The sequence below is a fragment of the Varroa destructor genome, unplaced genomic scaffold (assembly GCF_002443255.2).
Source record: "Varroa destructor unplaced genomic scaffold, Vdes_3.0 BEIS01000002.1, whole genome shotgun sequence".
Taxonomy (NCBI): Eukaryota; Metazoa; Arthropoda; class Arachnida; order Mesostigmata; family Varroidae; genus Varroa; species Varroa destructor.
The window spans coordinates 32,041,036-32,057,370 of record NW_019211455.1 but is presented as its reverse complement, the minus strand read 5'-3'; the positions used below and the strand labels follow the sequence as shown (position 1 = coordinate 32,057,370).

Here is a 16,335-nt window from a genome sequence, read left to right as displayed (position 1 = left end):
CTATCTGAATTTTTTAGTCTCATCCTCCTCACTTATTGAATCCTCAAAGAATAAGTAAAACTGAAAGTGAAGCTGTATATCCTGATATGTAATATGGTAAAACATAATAAGGAAATAAGCCTCTGATAGTTTTTGAGCTACGTGAAATCAGTGTTACTAGTACTTTTCGGCTATCATTAACTGTATTATTCCGCGTGTTGACGTTCTAAAGTGAGACGTTACAGGAAGAGGCACAGGTCTGCGGTACCATCGCTGCTTCGTAACGATACTAAGCACAGAAGAAACTTCAGCCATAGGAGTACGGATAAAGGCAACATCAATTTGTGTATCATAAGTTTCGATCGCAGAGTGTATTATTTGGTAACTGTCTATATAGCAAGTGCCAGCGGTACAAACTTAGTTTGCTTAAAATTATTGTCTCCTGCACATAGGCTTACACATCGCGTGTGGTTAGTCACTCATAAATCCGCTTACATTGAATTTTATGTGTCAGTTGTTTCAAAAATGTGTAATGAGTGAATACAGCTACGAAGATAAGGCAGCGGGTTAAATCACAACCCAGCCCAGCTTTCCTCAAACTAATCTGTATGCGGTGACGACAGTATTGCCACCCGCTGAAGTATTTTCAAATAAACAGTTGCAAATTTTTTAAGAACAACGGTCTAAGTTCCTGCTGTTACGTAAAAGTTCCACAGTCAGTGGTGAAACGGATACTGAATATAACCGGAGGCGCTCAACCCGCGGTTGTCTCATATCGTCGAGGTGGGTTTATTGGTATTACGTTTCATGCCAGTATGTCGGTGACGGATTTGGGAAGTGTAGTTGAGTTGATTAAGTGACAAGTAACAGAGACAGACCTATCGCGCTTCAAAAAGTTGTGAGGAACTTCCAGCAATGTGCCTCTATACAGGGCTAACCATGAGATGGACTAAATGTAGGTGTTCTAGAACGAAAAAGAGCCATTGCTTGAGATAAGTCTGAGAATCGAACACACACTCCTTTCACAGTGGGTGGTGATTCGACTCGAATGTGTGTGCGTATGTGTGTTGTGTGTGTTTTTCTCGTGCGCACGTGCACAAGGCTCGCTCCGCTTTCTCTTTCCTGCAGATGCGAAACCGCACGTTAAAGGAACGACAAAGGTTTTGGCCCTGTATATGTATTTTGTTGCGCTGACAGGGGTGAAGGCTTATAGTCTCGACTTGGATGTTGTGTCTATAAATATACTTTTTCTCTGTAACATTTACTATTGCTATGTGTAAGTTAGGTATAAAATTTTTTCGTCATTACCTGCGTTTTGCTGTGTCAGTGATGTGCATTATCTATATTTTGGATTTTTTTTCACAATTTTTTTAATGAATAAAATAAAATCGACTTAGCCAGTTGATTTACATAAAATTTACTTTTAAATAAATAAATAAATAACTTTTCACTACGAAGCACACTACAGCTACAACGTACTATATGCAATTGACTCGATCGTTAAATTTGCTTAAGTTGGAAATCATATTATTGTTAAGTTGTATCTTCCAGATATTTGTTTAGGTTTGCGTAAATTCTGCATACTCAGTATGTAAGTGGTGTTCATTACAAACGTGGAAGTTAATTAATTTATTTAATATGTGTGAACCCTATGAACACACTTAAGATAGGCGAATCTTGCGAAATTAACTTCTGAACTACGCGTCATTGATAAACGATTTAGCTGAATAATACTTTAGCCTTCTAGAAACTCATGAGTGGAAAGCAATTATATTTGGTGGAACCTTATCTGAGAAAATAAGTTTAGAAGAAAGAACATCTTTTAGTCTCAAAAATAAACTATTAGCATTCATGTTTTTCTCCGAAAGCCACAATGCTGCGGAATTTCATCGAAGATTGATGGAGGGATCACGCAAAGGAGCCTCAAGCGATAGCATAGTACGTGAACAATGCAATTGTTTCAAGAACAGAGATTGGAGTTGTAAGGACCTACGAGAAGGTGACCAGATGTCGGAACCTGAAAAGCAAAAATGCATTCGTGCAATGGAGGAGACTCTTCACAAGAGCGGAGCTTAAGGTCTAAGGGCTCTGTCGGCTAAAACTTGCATTTCACGTGTAACGTATTACAGAATTATAGCCGAAGATACTGAAAAAAACTGCGGAAACTGCATAAAGAATGGTCCCCTGTGAATTGACTCGAGGCCAGTTAGAAATCCATAAGGCGTATTCCACGTATAATTTACAAAATCTTAACGAAAAAAAATCCTGCCTGGAATTTACGGTCGTCGGAGACGAGGCATGATGCAAGCTCTACCGTAAGCCGGAAATAGTCTGTGTAAAACAATGACGCCGCCTTAGAGGAAAATCGAGTTCGGTGGCAGTGTCGTATAGGTTTGTACGTAATGTTGTGGACGTTAGGAATATCTATCATTATGAGATTCTTGCCAAAAGTGAAACAATGAGGTATCTCGAATTCTTTAGGCTACTTATGAATCGTTGGCACGACAATCGAGAGCACGCATTCTAGTTACTTGGTAACAATGCCAGACCTCATCGCCGTCCCCCAATTATTTTCTAGATTGAGCAAAAGAATATCCAATATTGTCTTCAATCCGCTTGTCCTTACGATCCAAATCCGTCCGATTATGGAGCCTTGCATGTCTTAAAAAGGTTAACTCGTGGGCAAGCATATCCGACTACCGACTTACTTCAAGAAGCCATAGATGAAAAAATTGCCTATAAGAACACGAAAACAGATATATGGGCATCCATAAGGTGCCACGACGCTGAGACGTGTATATAAAAAATAAAGAAGAGGCCACGATAGTGATGATAGAGCAATCTATTAATACAAATTTGAGAGCTATGCAGAGAATCTGTGGCAGAAATCGTATACACGGTACGCGAGTGAGCAAATTGTCTCGCTTGTATACATTGCCATCGCTAAAAGCGGAAAATCAGACCAGTTAGACCATTGATACGTTCGGGCAGAAAAACTGTTTTTTTCTATTTCATTTTCAATCAGGAGGGGTTATTCGAGGAGTAAAGGGAACGTTCGTTGATCCCACTTCGGCTTTTTTTTCTAAAGCTTCGGCGACAAAGCCGTTCTGACAAAGAGACTGCTATTTTATCATGCTGATGTTGCCGTTCATCGGCGCACAGTCGGCACCGTCTGATCTAAGCAGCAGCAGCAGCAGCGGCGGCGGCGGCGGCGGCATCACACAGCAAAGTAACAGCACGAGGGCGGAGAATAGCAGCATCGATGCGTGGAGTGGCATTGGCGGCGGCCTGTTCGCCCTTTGGTCGGTTGCCTGGTTAAACTAACACTCATTTTATCTTATTATAGCCGATTCGAAGCCACGGCCTGTGGCGTCCCATGGGGATGTACGCGCGATTTCTTTGTGTGAGGGTTTGGGTGCAGTTAGTCCATCGTTGTACTACGACTGCTATTTCGGAACAAATGTCCCTGAATTGATCAGTGGTTTCTTCGACAAGCTCAGTTCGCATACAATTCCTATGTGTGACAATGGAGACCATCAGTTTATTTTTGTATTGCTCAATGCAGAGAAAATCACGATGAGTCAAAGGAGTTTAAAGGACTTCTGACTCGCTGCTATCAATTGTAATTTTTTTCTTTTGTTTGAATCTTACCAGTGTTCGTGGTTACAGTAAGTCTATCTAAAAATTAGCTATGCACAGATTCATCGACCGAGCCCCCACATACCGACCTATGCACGCAGAGATACACACACGCATGTGTATGTGTACGGTTCGAACGAGTTGTCGACAATGTGCGTCTGAGATTATCTTTAAGGACCACTATTTTCAATAACTGGAACAACAATGTTCGATCATGTGTAAAAAAAATAGGCACGGTGTCCAGGCTTCACTGGTAACGCGACTGAAACTATAGGTATCTAAGATAGTATTTAAGGTTTTGCTTCAAGATGGTAAGATGCACTTCAACAAGCTTTCCCTATTTTTGGGTTCTCGAAATCAGCTTTTCCATCCGTTATACTTTTTCAGCTTATATGCTCTTATGTGGCAACGCAATTGAATCTTGGCATAGCTCAAGCCTTGCCTCATGTTTACATATGCAGTACGATCCTAAAAATTTTCCGGCTACCGGCGATACTATTCTATAGTTTTCATATTGTGCTTGGAGTTCACTAGAAAGATTAATAATATTCCGCAACATATTACTTTAGAATACATGTAATGACGGTATTAATTTAATGAAAAATATAACGTTTTAGTCGAGCCCTAGCAGCAGATTCGTATATTGTGTATTTGCCGTCACTCGTTACGACCTTCTGGTATCTCCCAACCACCTTATTCATTCAGTCTTTATAGAAATTTCAAGGTTTGATGTTGACGAACTCGCTGACACCGTTATCATCTTCAAATGTACTGTTAGGAATTAAATTCGTTAAAAAATGTGAGAAGTGGTAATCTTTCAACGCAGGTCTTAGGAGTATGATAAATAAATCCAGCTCTGAACAACCTTCGCTGTGTGTGGTCTGGCACTGTCGTGAGGCAGAATGACGCTCCCTTGCTTATCGGGTCTTTTCTGTTAGGCTACTTTGATCTGTGCCGATTTTTTAAAAATTTTTTTTCGAGCACTTCTTAGTATATAAGACCCTTGCAGTTCTATCACACGGAAATTATGCTATTTTCAGAAAGGAGACCTAATTGGACTCTGAGATTAGGCGTTGCTTTCGGAACTACCTATCGCTTTCTCCGCTTAATATTGACGTGAAGATTCTAATTTCTGTCACCGAAATTATATAATGAAGTCTGTCATTAGGGCTGCATAATGCCGACCATTTTTTTTTTCAATGTGCTTTTCACTCAACTTGCGAGAGCTAATTTTTAGGTAAATACCGTAGACTCAAAATGCATACAAAAGCCAGTACTATGGCTGCAGCCTGCTTTGTCAGCTCACGCCTTGATTACCAACTGCCCTTTATGAGGTTCTCGTACACGTCGACTACAAAAGGCGTGCCCTTGTCGCATGATGTTATGACTGAACGTCTTTGAGACGAGGAGTCCATATGTTGCAGGACACGAGTATCTCGGACTGCTCCGGCAGATTTTTCACGATGGCGGTGCGTAAAACAGAACAGATGTATTGTTTTTCACCAAACAGATTCACTCTTCGAGCCTTAACACGGGCACAATGAAATTACAACGAGTTTGTGGCCCGAACAAACACTTTAGAATAGTGTATAGAGCTAAACAAACAGTACGAGAGCTAAAAAAAGAATTTGCCAGAAACGGCAATTGGTTATCTCTTGCTTCTAATAGTATGATGTACTAAATTATATCATGTTGGCTAATATATATATATTTTCTCTGAAACCATACATCCACGTTCCTGCTTGCCCTGACTGTTCTGCTGTTAGTGATATGCCTGATAACAATACATGTTATAAAGAAAATCCTGTGGGGAAAGTCTTTTGGCCCGGGCATGCCAATCAATCTAATGGTTCTAAGAATTTTGTTATCATAAAAGCAATGCTGCAAGATACGTACATACTCTGTATAATATAATAATACAGCTGCTTCCTTTACCTGTTCAGATGAGTGGATGCACTTCAAAGTAATTGTCAGCCACAGAACTAACTGTTAACGCCTATCCTAGGTTTTTAATTGGAAAAAAAAAGATAGCGAAGTGCTCAGTGTCATAATTTACTGTTCGAGTCTATTATAGAAACATAATAGTTCTGTAAACCGGACTTTTATTGATAGTAATTGAAAAAAATATACGATACGTTTAGCCTGAATGTAACTGGATATGACAACGATCTTACGGAGGCGATTCTGGCTGGGTTGTCTAACCTCCGTCCCGATTCCATTATAGCTGTTAGGGTAGCTAACAATACCCCTGTATGCCTTAACGCTGCGGACGTGTCTTTATAATAATCTTGCAACTAAAACCTAATTCTGAATCTCTTATGCGGCATAATGTGAAGAACTTGAATGATCGGCTTACGGATTCGTAATCTGTGGCGTACACACTAGGCGACACGGGCTTGAAATGAAATTTGTCTGTAAACAATGGGTCATCAAGCTCAGATATGATGGTGTGTACCAAAAATTCTTGCGATCTCAAACGAATGAACCTTCTACTTAAATACATATTTATGATGTCTCACTCACTTGGGCTACGCGAATCTCTAGAAAGTTCACAGAAGATTGATACAAGGCCAAAAATGTACGTGTGCTTCATATAAAATAATGACGGTTGAACGATCAATGTCGTATCGTTGCGTTCGTTCCAACTATTCTATTGTATTTACGACGTACTTATAAATGGCGCATAATGGCCTAAATCATTAAATGTTTTTAGTAATGTTTTAATGTGTGCGAAGATGTGAGAAGTATGAAATGTAGGTGAAAGTTCATATGTGCTTATGCAGTGGCTGTCACGAGTGACACCAATCGAAGCTTCGATGGTCTACTTCGGTACGTGCTAACAAAGATTGAAGCACTTGAGTTTGTTCGTGTGAATTCTGAAGAGTCCTTTGGATACGAATAGATGGGATGTATAGGGTTAAACAAAACAATTTTTACCAAGATGATCGCGCTTGTCCAAATAGTGAGGTCGGTATCTTTAGCTAATTTTCATAATGCAACTACGGTAATCTCTTACATGAGTTATTCAGGGTGGTTTGAGATTACATGTCGGGGAAGCTTGACACATGCTTTCAGAAACGCAAACAACAAAGAAGAAACATCGGTCGCTGTCATGAGAACTAACATATCAATGCGCAGGTCCATAGGTGCCTTGGTAAATGCAAGGCCAATGGGTTGTGAGAGAGGCCGTTTATGGCGGTACTGAAAGGCTCGAAAATTGTGCTGTGAGTCCTTCAACTGTATGCTTATCACTAATCAATGCATCGAAAATGACGCGTTAACTAGCCAGTATTCGGTGGGCGGTGGAAATACGGGTGCTGCAGGAAGGATAGGAGGTCAATGGGTTCACCCTCAACAATGGTACACTAAGTGCGGGGGATCATGACGAATCCTTGTAAGATCAGCTAAGGCCTTCGTATTTCCAAGCAATCATTAGGGCGACCGTATACCGACCGTTGGTGAACTACTTTCCGGACAGAAGTATGTGGGGGCATGTAAGTGCGTAAGCAGCGGCTTGTAAACGAAGCCCACAACAATGCAACAACAGATCTTCAGGTCCGCTGCTGGATGAAGTGAGCGTTAATTTTATTAGGAAAGGGGAACAGCCGTGATTGCTATGTGTACCAAGACAACACGATGTTTGGGATGAAATATTATAATATTCACTTAACAATAAGGAAACTTTTACTTCCATGTCAGTATAAAACGAATCGAGATGCAGTACGTAGACGGTAGACGATAATGCTATATATATGTATACATATATATATATATGCGTAAATAAAACAGGACAGTACATCGAGGATTCAAACAGGCCAAATGACGATGATGACGACGACGACACTCCGTAAATACGTCAGGTGGTATCTTCTACCCACTGAAATTCTTTTAACATATTTTCTGTTGACATTCGACTCGTGATTCAAGTCGTGGGTGGCGATGAGTCGGGCTTTTGTTGCAGAGAATTCATGTTTCCGCATACAGCCAGTTGAATAAACGTCCCTTAGATATTTTAAGTCTAAATTACACGCGTGAGAGATCTAAATAGTATTCACATTTATGATAGTCTTTAAGAACGCTTTTAGCCATAGTTGAAACAGTAATAGTAGCTAAAATGGAAATATAATTCATCCATTCAAGGAGTCGGCAAATATTTAGTTTGCACACATATATACGTACCTATTTGGTGCATATATATACACATATATGCACATATCTTTAACACACACATATCTATAAACGTCGAAAAAGTTGACGTTTTTAACCCAAACCGAAAATTTTAAAATGCTATTACCAAAGTAAATACCCATCGTTTTGATCCATCCATCACTGTAGAACCTCCGTAGTTTCTAGACGAAAAATTACATTCAGTGATTTTTGTAACGCCATCAAGGAAGTTTCTATGAAATCGAAATAGAAGATTTGGACTATACAGGAAATGTATTAAATTTATTGTTGAAATTCTTTCAATTTGTTGTTGAATAGTTGTAAATTATGTGTCTGGTCGAAGCATTGTCCCGGTAAAAAAAACAACTGCTCAGTAGCTCTAGTCGTTTTTTTTCAATCGCTTCTTACAACATTGTTAGTTGAGCAACTTATATCGCATGATACCTTTCCAGTTCCAGCAAAAACATAACATCAACTCAATTTGTACGATCGAACAAATTCGTGTAGTACTCAAACATCGAGCTTTTAGTAGCCGGCCTTTTCAAAGCTGGTTGATGGAGGATGTTTCGTTCGCTAGCGATATCATAGTTACTCACGTGTCCATCTTGCTCAACCTTCGCAATAATATATAATTTATAGTTTGTCGATTATTGCAAAGGACATCTTTCGCATTGAAGTTTCCGGAACGACAGCAACATTACTAACTTCAGGCCGTTTACTCACTCAACTTATAAGACCAAAGACCTATGACTTTGCAGCCATCTGGCTACAACACTTCTTCGGAAACACAATATATATATATATATTACCCATGAAGGATCTGCTAGTTATCATACTTAGCATATGAACAAATCAAGTTTTTCACGGAATACAAAAAATATTGTGTAAAAAAATGTGTTTAAATAAATCAAAAAGAAAAACCACGAAGGGCAGCATAGTGCCACGGTTTTAGTCTGTTACGCACCGATTCAAATGCTAAAAACTCGGAAGTTGTTTTTAATATTTTCTATAAATTTAGATCGGTTATTAAGTTTGTTGTTGACCGGTTAATTTTATCCAGAAATCTTACAAGGAGATTTTTCGTGTTTACTGCTAACAGATAGCTTTAATCTAATTTCATTTTCATGTTGTCTGAATTCTAGGTGGCGCGATGCCGTTCGGGCTGCTGAAGCTCAAAAAATCTAGGAACTACTCGGTGGTGTCTAAATCGCTATGTGTGATCATCGTCAAACTGCTTGAGAATGGAACGGTTGAATGCATACTGAGTTCGCGAACCATCGGACACGAGTGTCTCGACAATGTATGTCAGCGACTGCAAATTGCCCAAACTGAATATTTCGGTCTGCGATACGCCACCAAAGATGGCAGTCAACGCTGGGTCGATCTGGATAGGCCACTTAAGAAACAACTAGATAAATACGCGCAAGAGTTTTCACTGACACTTGGCATTATGTTTTATGTGTTCAACGTCGACCATTTGTCCGATGAACCCACGAGATATTACTACTTTTCCCACCTCAAAAGTGACATTCTTGAAGGCCGTCTGCGTTGTAACCGCGAAGAGGCGGTGCAACTAGCCTCATTTAGCCTACAAGCGGAATTTGGTGACCATCGACCTGAACACCATACGCCCGAATATCTCAAGAACTTTGTTCTAGTTCCGAAATACCTCACCGGGGTAGCAGGTGGCAATCAAGGAGATCAACTGCTTGAGGAGATTATTAAAGCGCACCAGAGTCTTCATGGCACCCCGCATGCGGTTGCCGAACTGTACTATTTAATGGCGGTACAGCGGCTGGAAGGTTATGGAGAGGAATTGTTTAACGTAAAGGATCAGATTGGCCAGGATGTTACGTTAGGCGTATCTGCATTGGGTGTGACGGTTCGCTACCCATCTCGAATACAGCACGAACAGTCAATGGCGTATCAGTGGTCAGAAATAGTGGACCTTATCCATCACAAAAAGTTCTTCAAGGTCGAAGGCCGAGACACGAACTGCTGTGCGCAATTCCAGTTGGATGATGTAATTACGGCTAAGTATATTTGGAAACAGTGTGTACAGCAACACAAGTTCTATATGCAAATGAAGCAACTAGAAGCAGATAGTAATGGCAATGCAGCTGGGCCCTTTGTCGCCATTGCAGGTGGCAGCAGCAGCAGAGATAAAGAGGTTATCAAGAACCAGCACGCGATTAACGAGGGTCCCATGCGGTCACCACTTGTTGTTAACAATAACAACAACAATACGAACAACAACGCCCATAGTTTGGGTAGTTTAGATGATTTAGACAGCGGCGTCTACAACACGGAGACGCAAACAAGTCACATTGGACAACAGCAACAGATAACTGGTGGGGGGCTGCAGGTGGCTCCGCCTAACTCAACTCCTTGCGTGTCGACAGCTGGTAGCGGTCCACGCCACGTGACCCAAATGATTGTCACACAATTGATGGTGGCCAAAGAGGAGCCTGATTATGAAAATGTTTCCATGCTGTTGGCAAATTCAGAGGAAGTTCGTAGGGCTCTTTTGCCAGATTATCGTAAAGCACCGGACTACGAACAGGCAATTCGAATGAAGTACCAAATTTCCGCAAGCCTTAACGACCTCTCATACGGCAGCTCTGCTCACAGATGTCACCACAGTACGCAGGGTCATCAGCATAATCATCACAACCGACTCTACGGAAATTATGCAAGTTCTATTCCTAGCTCAAACATCGATATTAGCCCTACATCAAAATCTTACAATCCACTAATGCCTCTCAATTCATATTCGCAGTACGGCCAATATAGCACCGACCTGCAGGCCATAGGTAATTCGTCTCAAGAGCTTGTGGGCGTGTATTCACGACAAATTTCTAAAACAACCTCAAATCTACCTTATCAAACTGCGATGCATACACAGTATAACAGTACACCAGAACTTAACATTAACCTTGATCGTAGACAAAGCGCTGTCTTGCCGGGAGCTCGAGATCTGTACCCGATAGAAGCGCGAGTTGCTATCACAACATCGACTGGTCGAGGCACTAGCACATCGGTTCCCGATCTAACTCAGTCGCTAAATAGCTGCCATTCGTCATTTGTCCAGATTCAAACGGCACCAGACGTGATTGGGCAATCGCAGTTGCAGCATGCTGATCTGTCAAGATCGCGACTTTCGTCCGATAGTTCTTCGACACATACTTCAGCTACACACACCCCGCTCCAGTCTGCATCTAGGTATACTAGTAATAGTAATGGCGGTTCCAGTAACACCCCAAATAACAATAACCCCACTTGTAATAATAGCAAGCCATCAACAACGGCCACTGTTGTTACTGTTAATAACCAGAAGGTGGCCTATCAGTCCTATAATAGTGAGACTTCGGCGAAAGAGGCCAACATTACCAAGGTGCAGGTCACGTCTACGCATTATAGCTCGGATCGAACAGCATTAGCAGCGGTTTCTCCCACTGTCGCCACTAGTACTGCTAACAGCACTAGCGCCACTGTTACTCCTTCCCTAGCGGAATCCCATTCACGGTCCTCGAATGTCCTAGCAGGGCCAATGCTGCTAGCAGCGATGAACGGCCTTGCGGGCCCCAGTGTGAAACCCGATATTTTAGAAAACGTACACGACAGCGTAATGGTTGAGAAAATGATGGATGAACCACCAAAAGACTCGCGGATACAGGACCTCGAGACGAAGTTAGCTGGTGGCCACGTTTTCCAGGAGTTTGAACAGATAGTCAAAAAGAAACCAATGGCGAACTTTGCTACGGCAATGTTAGCCGAGAACATGCCTCGCAATCGCTTCAAAGATGTTCTACCGTACGAGGAGAACCGGGTGCGACTCGGCCCATCAAAAGATAACCGTACTGGCTATATCAATGCATCACATGTCTCCGTGAGTATTGGCGAAATGCATCGATTTTATATCGCTGCACAGGGTCCCATGGCCAACACATGCTTTCACTTTTGGCAAATGATTTGGGAGAATAACACGGCGATTATAGTTATGTTAACCGATGTAGTTGAGGGTGGCAAGGAGAAATGTCATCCGTACTGGCCTCAGGCGGATGATTCGCGGGTAACGTTCAAGGACTTCGTGGTCACACGCAAGACAACCTATGTGTCTTCGACATTTACAACGTGTGCCCTGCAAGTGCAGTACCTGCCGACACGAGTGACACGGACCGTGTACCATCTTCAATACACGGACTGGCCTGATCACGGCTGCCCATTGGATATCCACGGCTTTCTATCGTTTATGGAGGAAATCGAAAGTGTTCGTCGGCTGGTATTATCTGAACAGAACCTAGCTCAGAATCGGGCGGTCCGCAATGCCCCCGTGGTAATGCACTGCACTGCCGGCGTTGGCCGCTCCGGCGTTGTCATACTATGCGACCTTCTTCTTTTTTGTCTCGACCATAATCACCCTATCGACGTTCCGCAGGCACTTACCTATATTCGCTATCAGAGAATGCTTTCGGTGCAAACCCTTGCGCAATACAAATTCGTTTACCAGGTGTTAATACAATACCTCAAGAACTCAAGGTTAATCTAGGTTTTGCTTTTCGCGCGTACACGGATTGCTTGCGTCAGCGGAAATGGTTCGATTGTTCACAGAGAAGATTAACATAGTGTGAGAATATAGAAATGGGAATTTCATAAAATGCATCCTTGTTGTACGGAACGGCATTATAGCTTGATATGACTTGACCTTAAAGGTTTAGGTCACCGACTATTTAAGTAATTTAACGTATGGCATATGTGTGTGTAGCAATTGGAGTTTACCTGTCTAATCTAGTCTCATATTATCAGTAAGGTGCTAGCAGAAGTTAAACGTTCCTACAATTAATCATATCCAGCGTGAGCATGTGAGTATTATCTGTTTACGAAAAGGTGCCTATCGGATATATACATGTATTTGTATTAAACACGCCCCGATCCGGATTAAAATTGTCCCAACACGATAGTTTCAATAGTCACACGAGAGGGTAGTTTGACTACTTGACTCGCTCTTTAGAAAAAATTGATCAGAGGTCTGAGTGGCCGAAATGAACAAATATTTATTTGTTTACCAATTTTTCGACTTCGTATAGACGATGGATGCAACCATCATTGAGCAGCTATATTTTACGCTGCTAAATATCTAATAATTTTAGCAATGATATTATAAACATTAAGTTATTTGAAATAATTGTAACGGAGTGTGGCGTTACTAGTCTTGCCGGGGAGCGTTTTTACCGGATGAAGCGATGGCTGTTGTATGTAGATGTGTTATTTTGCATCTAATAGTTTAATGAGCAAATTTGCAAGAGACAAAAAAAAACCAATCGGAATTTTCCTCGGCACTAGAGACCGTAGTGTAGGTAACTGTTCAAGCAAGTTTCCATAGACCCGACGATCTTTTCAGTCTCATTCATATGCCCTTACGAGGCTTTTAAATAAAGACGGCCATTACGGGTTTCGTAAATAGAAGCGTTTCAGTCCAAGCTCAGAAGATAGGTATAGCACTGAAAGCTGAAGCACGTGAGAAACTATATAAACTCTTACCTTGATTTATCACTGAATGTTTACAAAGTGCGACTTAGGCAAAAGGGTGACGGATTGAGCAGTCGTTAGTTATTAAGCAAATTAAGTTGCTCGTTAAACATGCAGCGAAAGGTACTCGATGGCTGAAGGTCGACCAGTGTTTCGTGCGGCGAAAATATGTTTTTTACATGCCAGTGACGGAATCTAATTTTGTTGCTGTACATTCAGATTATTCGTTGAAACTTTTTTTGTAAACGACTTGTTGAGCTTTCTCTTGTAGTAGTTCGACTTCTTGCGGTAAAAAACAATATGCAATGTATACATGTTAATATCTCCCTGTATAATATATTATACACTTCCTAAACAAAGACAATTTGATAGCAAATGTAACAACTTGGAAAACTTGTGAGTAACGTAAACGCGTTCGGTGAATGATATCACAGGCCTTTTACGCTCGCTTCCTTTGTGATTTGACATTGAACAACTTAAAATTGCCGCAATGTAGCCCGGTAAAGGTTACATTTATTTTAAAAAGAAATTAGTTGAAGGTAGCTATGTATCAATACACAAAACACAATACAACCTTGGTAGAATTATAATAAAAGTTCAAAGATTATTTTTTTGTGAAATATACGCGACACTGTTTTTATTTCTATGATGAATGGCTATGTACAAATGGACATTTGTAATGTGTGGACCGAAACAACAAGACCGGCATTATTTCTCACCCATTTGTTTTAGGTGTAAGTGAGACTCCGATCACTAATCAAACTACGCTCCTCTGAAGTCCCGGCAGCGAAGTAGATACAGTTTTATGCGTGATCCTGTTTATTTAACTCTGAATCCCTCGCCGCTTTGGTGTTCACGTTAGACAGATAGTTTTTCGTTGTTGATAGCCCTGTTAATCGATTTTGCAACAAAAACGTTTTTTTATTCAGCGTCATTTTCAACAAACGGAGTTTCGTTTCTGACGAAGGACAAATCGACAAGTAATTGGTAATCATTGATGATGGATACAAGTAGACACAATCAGATTTTGATGTTACAATCGACAGAGTAAGGCATGCTTCTTGATTATCTGAAAAATGTCAGCCGACCTAAAAAGGAATATCTTGTAATGAGGTATATATGTATGTTTTGGTTTGTATAATAGTCGCTCCAGGTAAGATACTGATAGTCATTGTTTACCGGAATAGCCATTTTTTTTTTATAACGTTGATATGTTTATGATATGGTATAAAGTTTACAATTTCGGAAAGTAACACCCGGAATGGTCTCTATAGCGAATTTTGTGACCTTGGAGTGCCTCAGGAATGAAATACTGCTACATAATAACCGCATTTTCAGCAATTGCATTGTTTTACTCGAACTATCGTTCCGTAAAATACATCAAGAAAGCTTCCCTCGGAAAATCTTCGCAGCGTAACTGAAATCAAGGCTTCAATTAGGATTGAGAAATAGTGTTTTACGAAACCAACAGGGATCAACCGCTCGGATCGACATATTAAATGTAACATTGACCTCTAGCCCTGTTTGTAGGGATACAAATCACACGATAATGAACATAAGATTGGTAGTGTGTTAATAATATTTTATAACTACCTAATTCTATTATTTATTTAGGTATGCTCCAGCGTCTGAGTCTGCTTTGGTACGTCAGATGCTCCATATATACTATCATCTGGAATAGGAAAATGTGCATAGCTTTTACTGATAATATTGAAAGGCTACACATTACTGTCAGTTATGTTATGTTAGCATGTTACTTGTTTTTAGGAAACCCTTTTGAACGGACGTTCTCGTCGCTATATATAGGCTGGGACAGTTGACGCATATTCGACTGTTTTAAAATGGATTCCATAAACCAAACCTGCTTTATTTGTCAGCCAAAAATGGGGGGCATTTGGTGGCCAACTGCGAGCCTGGTTCAGAAACTCAAGGCAAACGAGCCACAAAACTGAAAAATGTCTAATTTAATTTAATGCACAGATCATTACTTATCAATCAAACATACGTTAACTGCTTCTCCGGTGAAGAATCCATGACCGTATTACAAGTTTTCGACGGCAGAACGATCTTCACTGTGTCGTTCGTGGCGAATATATATCAAAACATACGACAATAGATCGTATGTTTTTATCCATAATATTGATCACAAACGTCTTTATAGATATTATTAAATGCTCACGGGATTTGCATTTTCCGGTTGGGCGATTGGAACGTCCCGTTTTCGGATTGAATAGGTCAAACTGTGTCAACGTTAATAAACCAACATAAGTTGTGTTGATATATTGAAAATAGCTGCCAAAGAGCTTGTCTTACCTCTATATCATCCATCTATTTGATGCACCAGCTGTACGCCAGTTCCACTTCTTTGTCTATTGGTACAAATATCCCTCTGTAGAAACCTTGTTAAGATATCGAATGTATCAACCTTTAAGGACTATTTACCTTTTCCTCTTCATCAACTGATGACGTATTATGATCATTTAACGGCTATGAAAAGATTCGTTTCATTTCTCAGGCGGTTCCAGGAATGAAACCGCAAACTTAATTAGCAGTGTGTGTTATCCCAAATTATTAATGTTGTTTTGGAGACAAACGAGTACACCATAACGGTAATGTTCTTAGTAATTGCACGTAAGTGCTTCTTTGACCAATAGTAGCATGCAGGTGGTGGCCGACAATACAGTTATTACTTGTCCGTGCGAGAAGTTGCCTGTAGGCGCGGAGTTTTGGTAACGGTCTGGATGTCGAGATTTTGACAATCTGCGTCCATTCTTAATAATAGTTTTCGCTTTCCGATAAATGGGCTTTGTTGTTGTTGTCGTCGTGGTTGTGGTAGAAAACCCGTAAAGTTCAGCGATGTCACTACAGCAAAAAATACAGATAGAGAGTTACTGGCGCTATAGTTATCCGAACCGAGCTTGCTGTTAAGCGAAAAAAAGTTTTGACGTTTATTTAGCTGAATTTTCTATTTCTTATTTAGGGCAAAGTATTACATAGTCAAAACATCTAGCTTCTGCTGCT

General features: G+C 40.7%; 2 protein-coding genes across 6 annotated transcripts in view; one reads left to right on the top strand and one right to left on the bottom strand.

Moving 5' to 3' along the window:
* Nucleotides 1–157: 157 nt before the first annotated feature.
* On the top strand, nt 158–13,938 carry LOC111244097 (tyrosine-protein phosphatase non-receptor type 21-like). Of its 3 annotated transcripts, none has more exons than XM_022790739.2 (2): nt 158–934; nt 8,928–13,938. In XM_022790739.2, the coding sequence occupies exons 1-2, from the start codon at nt 895–897 to the stop codon at nt 12,332–12,334; spliced, it is 3,447 nt and encodes a 1,148-aa protein (XP_022646474.1). In that variant the 5' UTR covers nt 158–894; the 3' UTR covers nt 12,335–13,938. The 3 variants fall into 3 exon arrangements, with proteins under 3 accessions (XP_022646474.1, XP_022646475.1, XP_086834601.1); XM_022790740.2 differs by having other exon boundaries at nt 159–762; XM_086978475.1 differs by lacking the exon at nt 158–934 and adding an exon at nt 6,258–6,447.
* LOC111244098 (acetylcholinesterase-1-like) overlaps nt 13,919–16,335 on the bottom strand; it is a 41,141-nt gene continuing 38,724 nt past the window's right edge. For all 3 annotated transcript variants that reach the window (XM_086978480.1, XM_086978481.1, XM_022790741.2), the window contains one exon: nt 13,919–16,176. In XM_086978480.1, the coding sequence (XP_086834606.1) occupies nt 15,933–16,176 (244 nt within the window). In that variant the 3' untranslated portion in view covers nt 13,919–15,932. The remainder of the gene's footprint in view (nt 16,177–16,335) is intronic.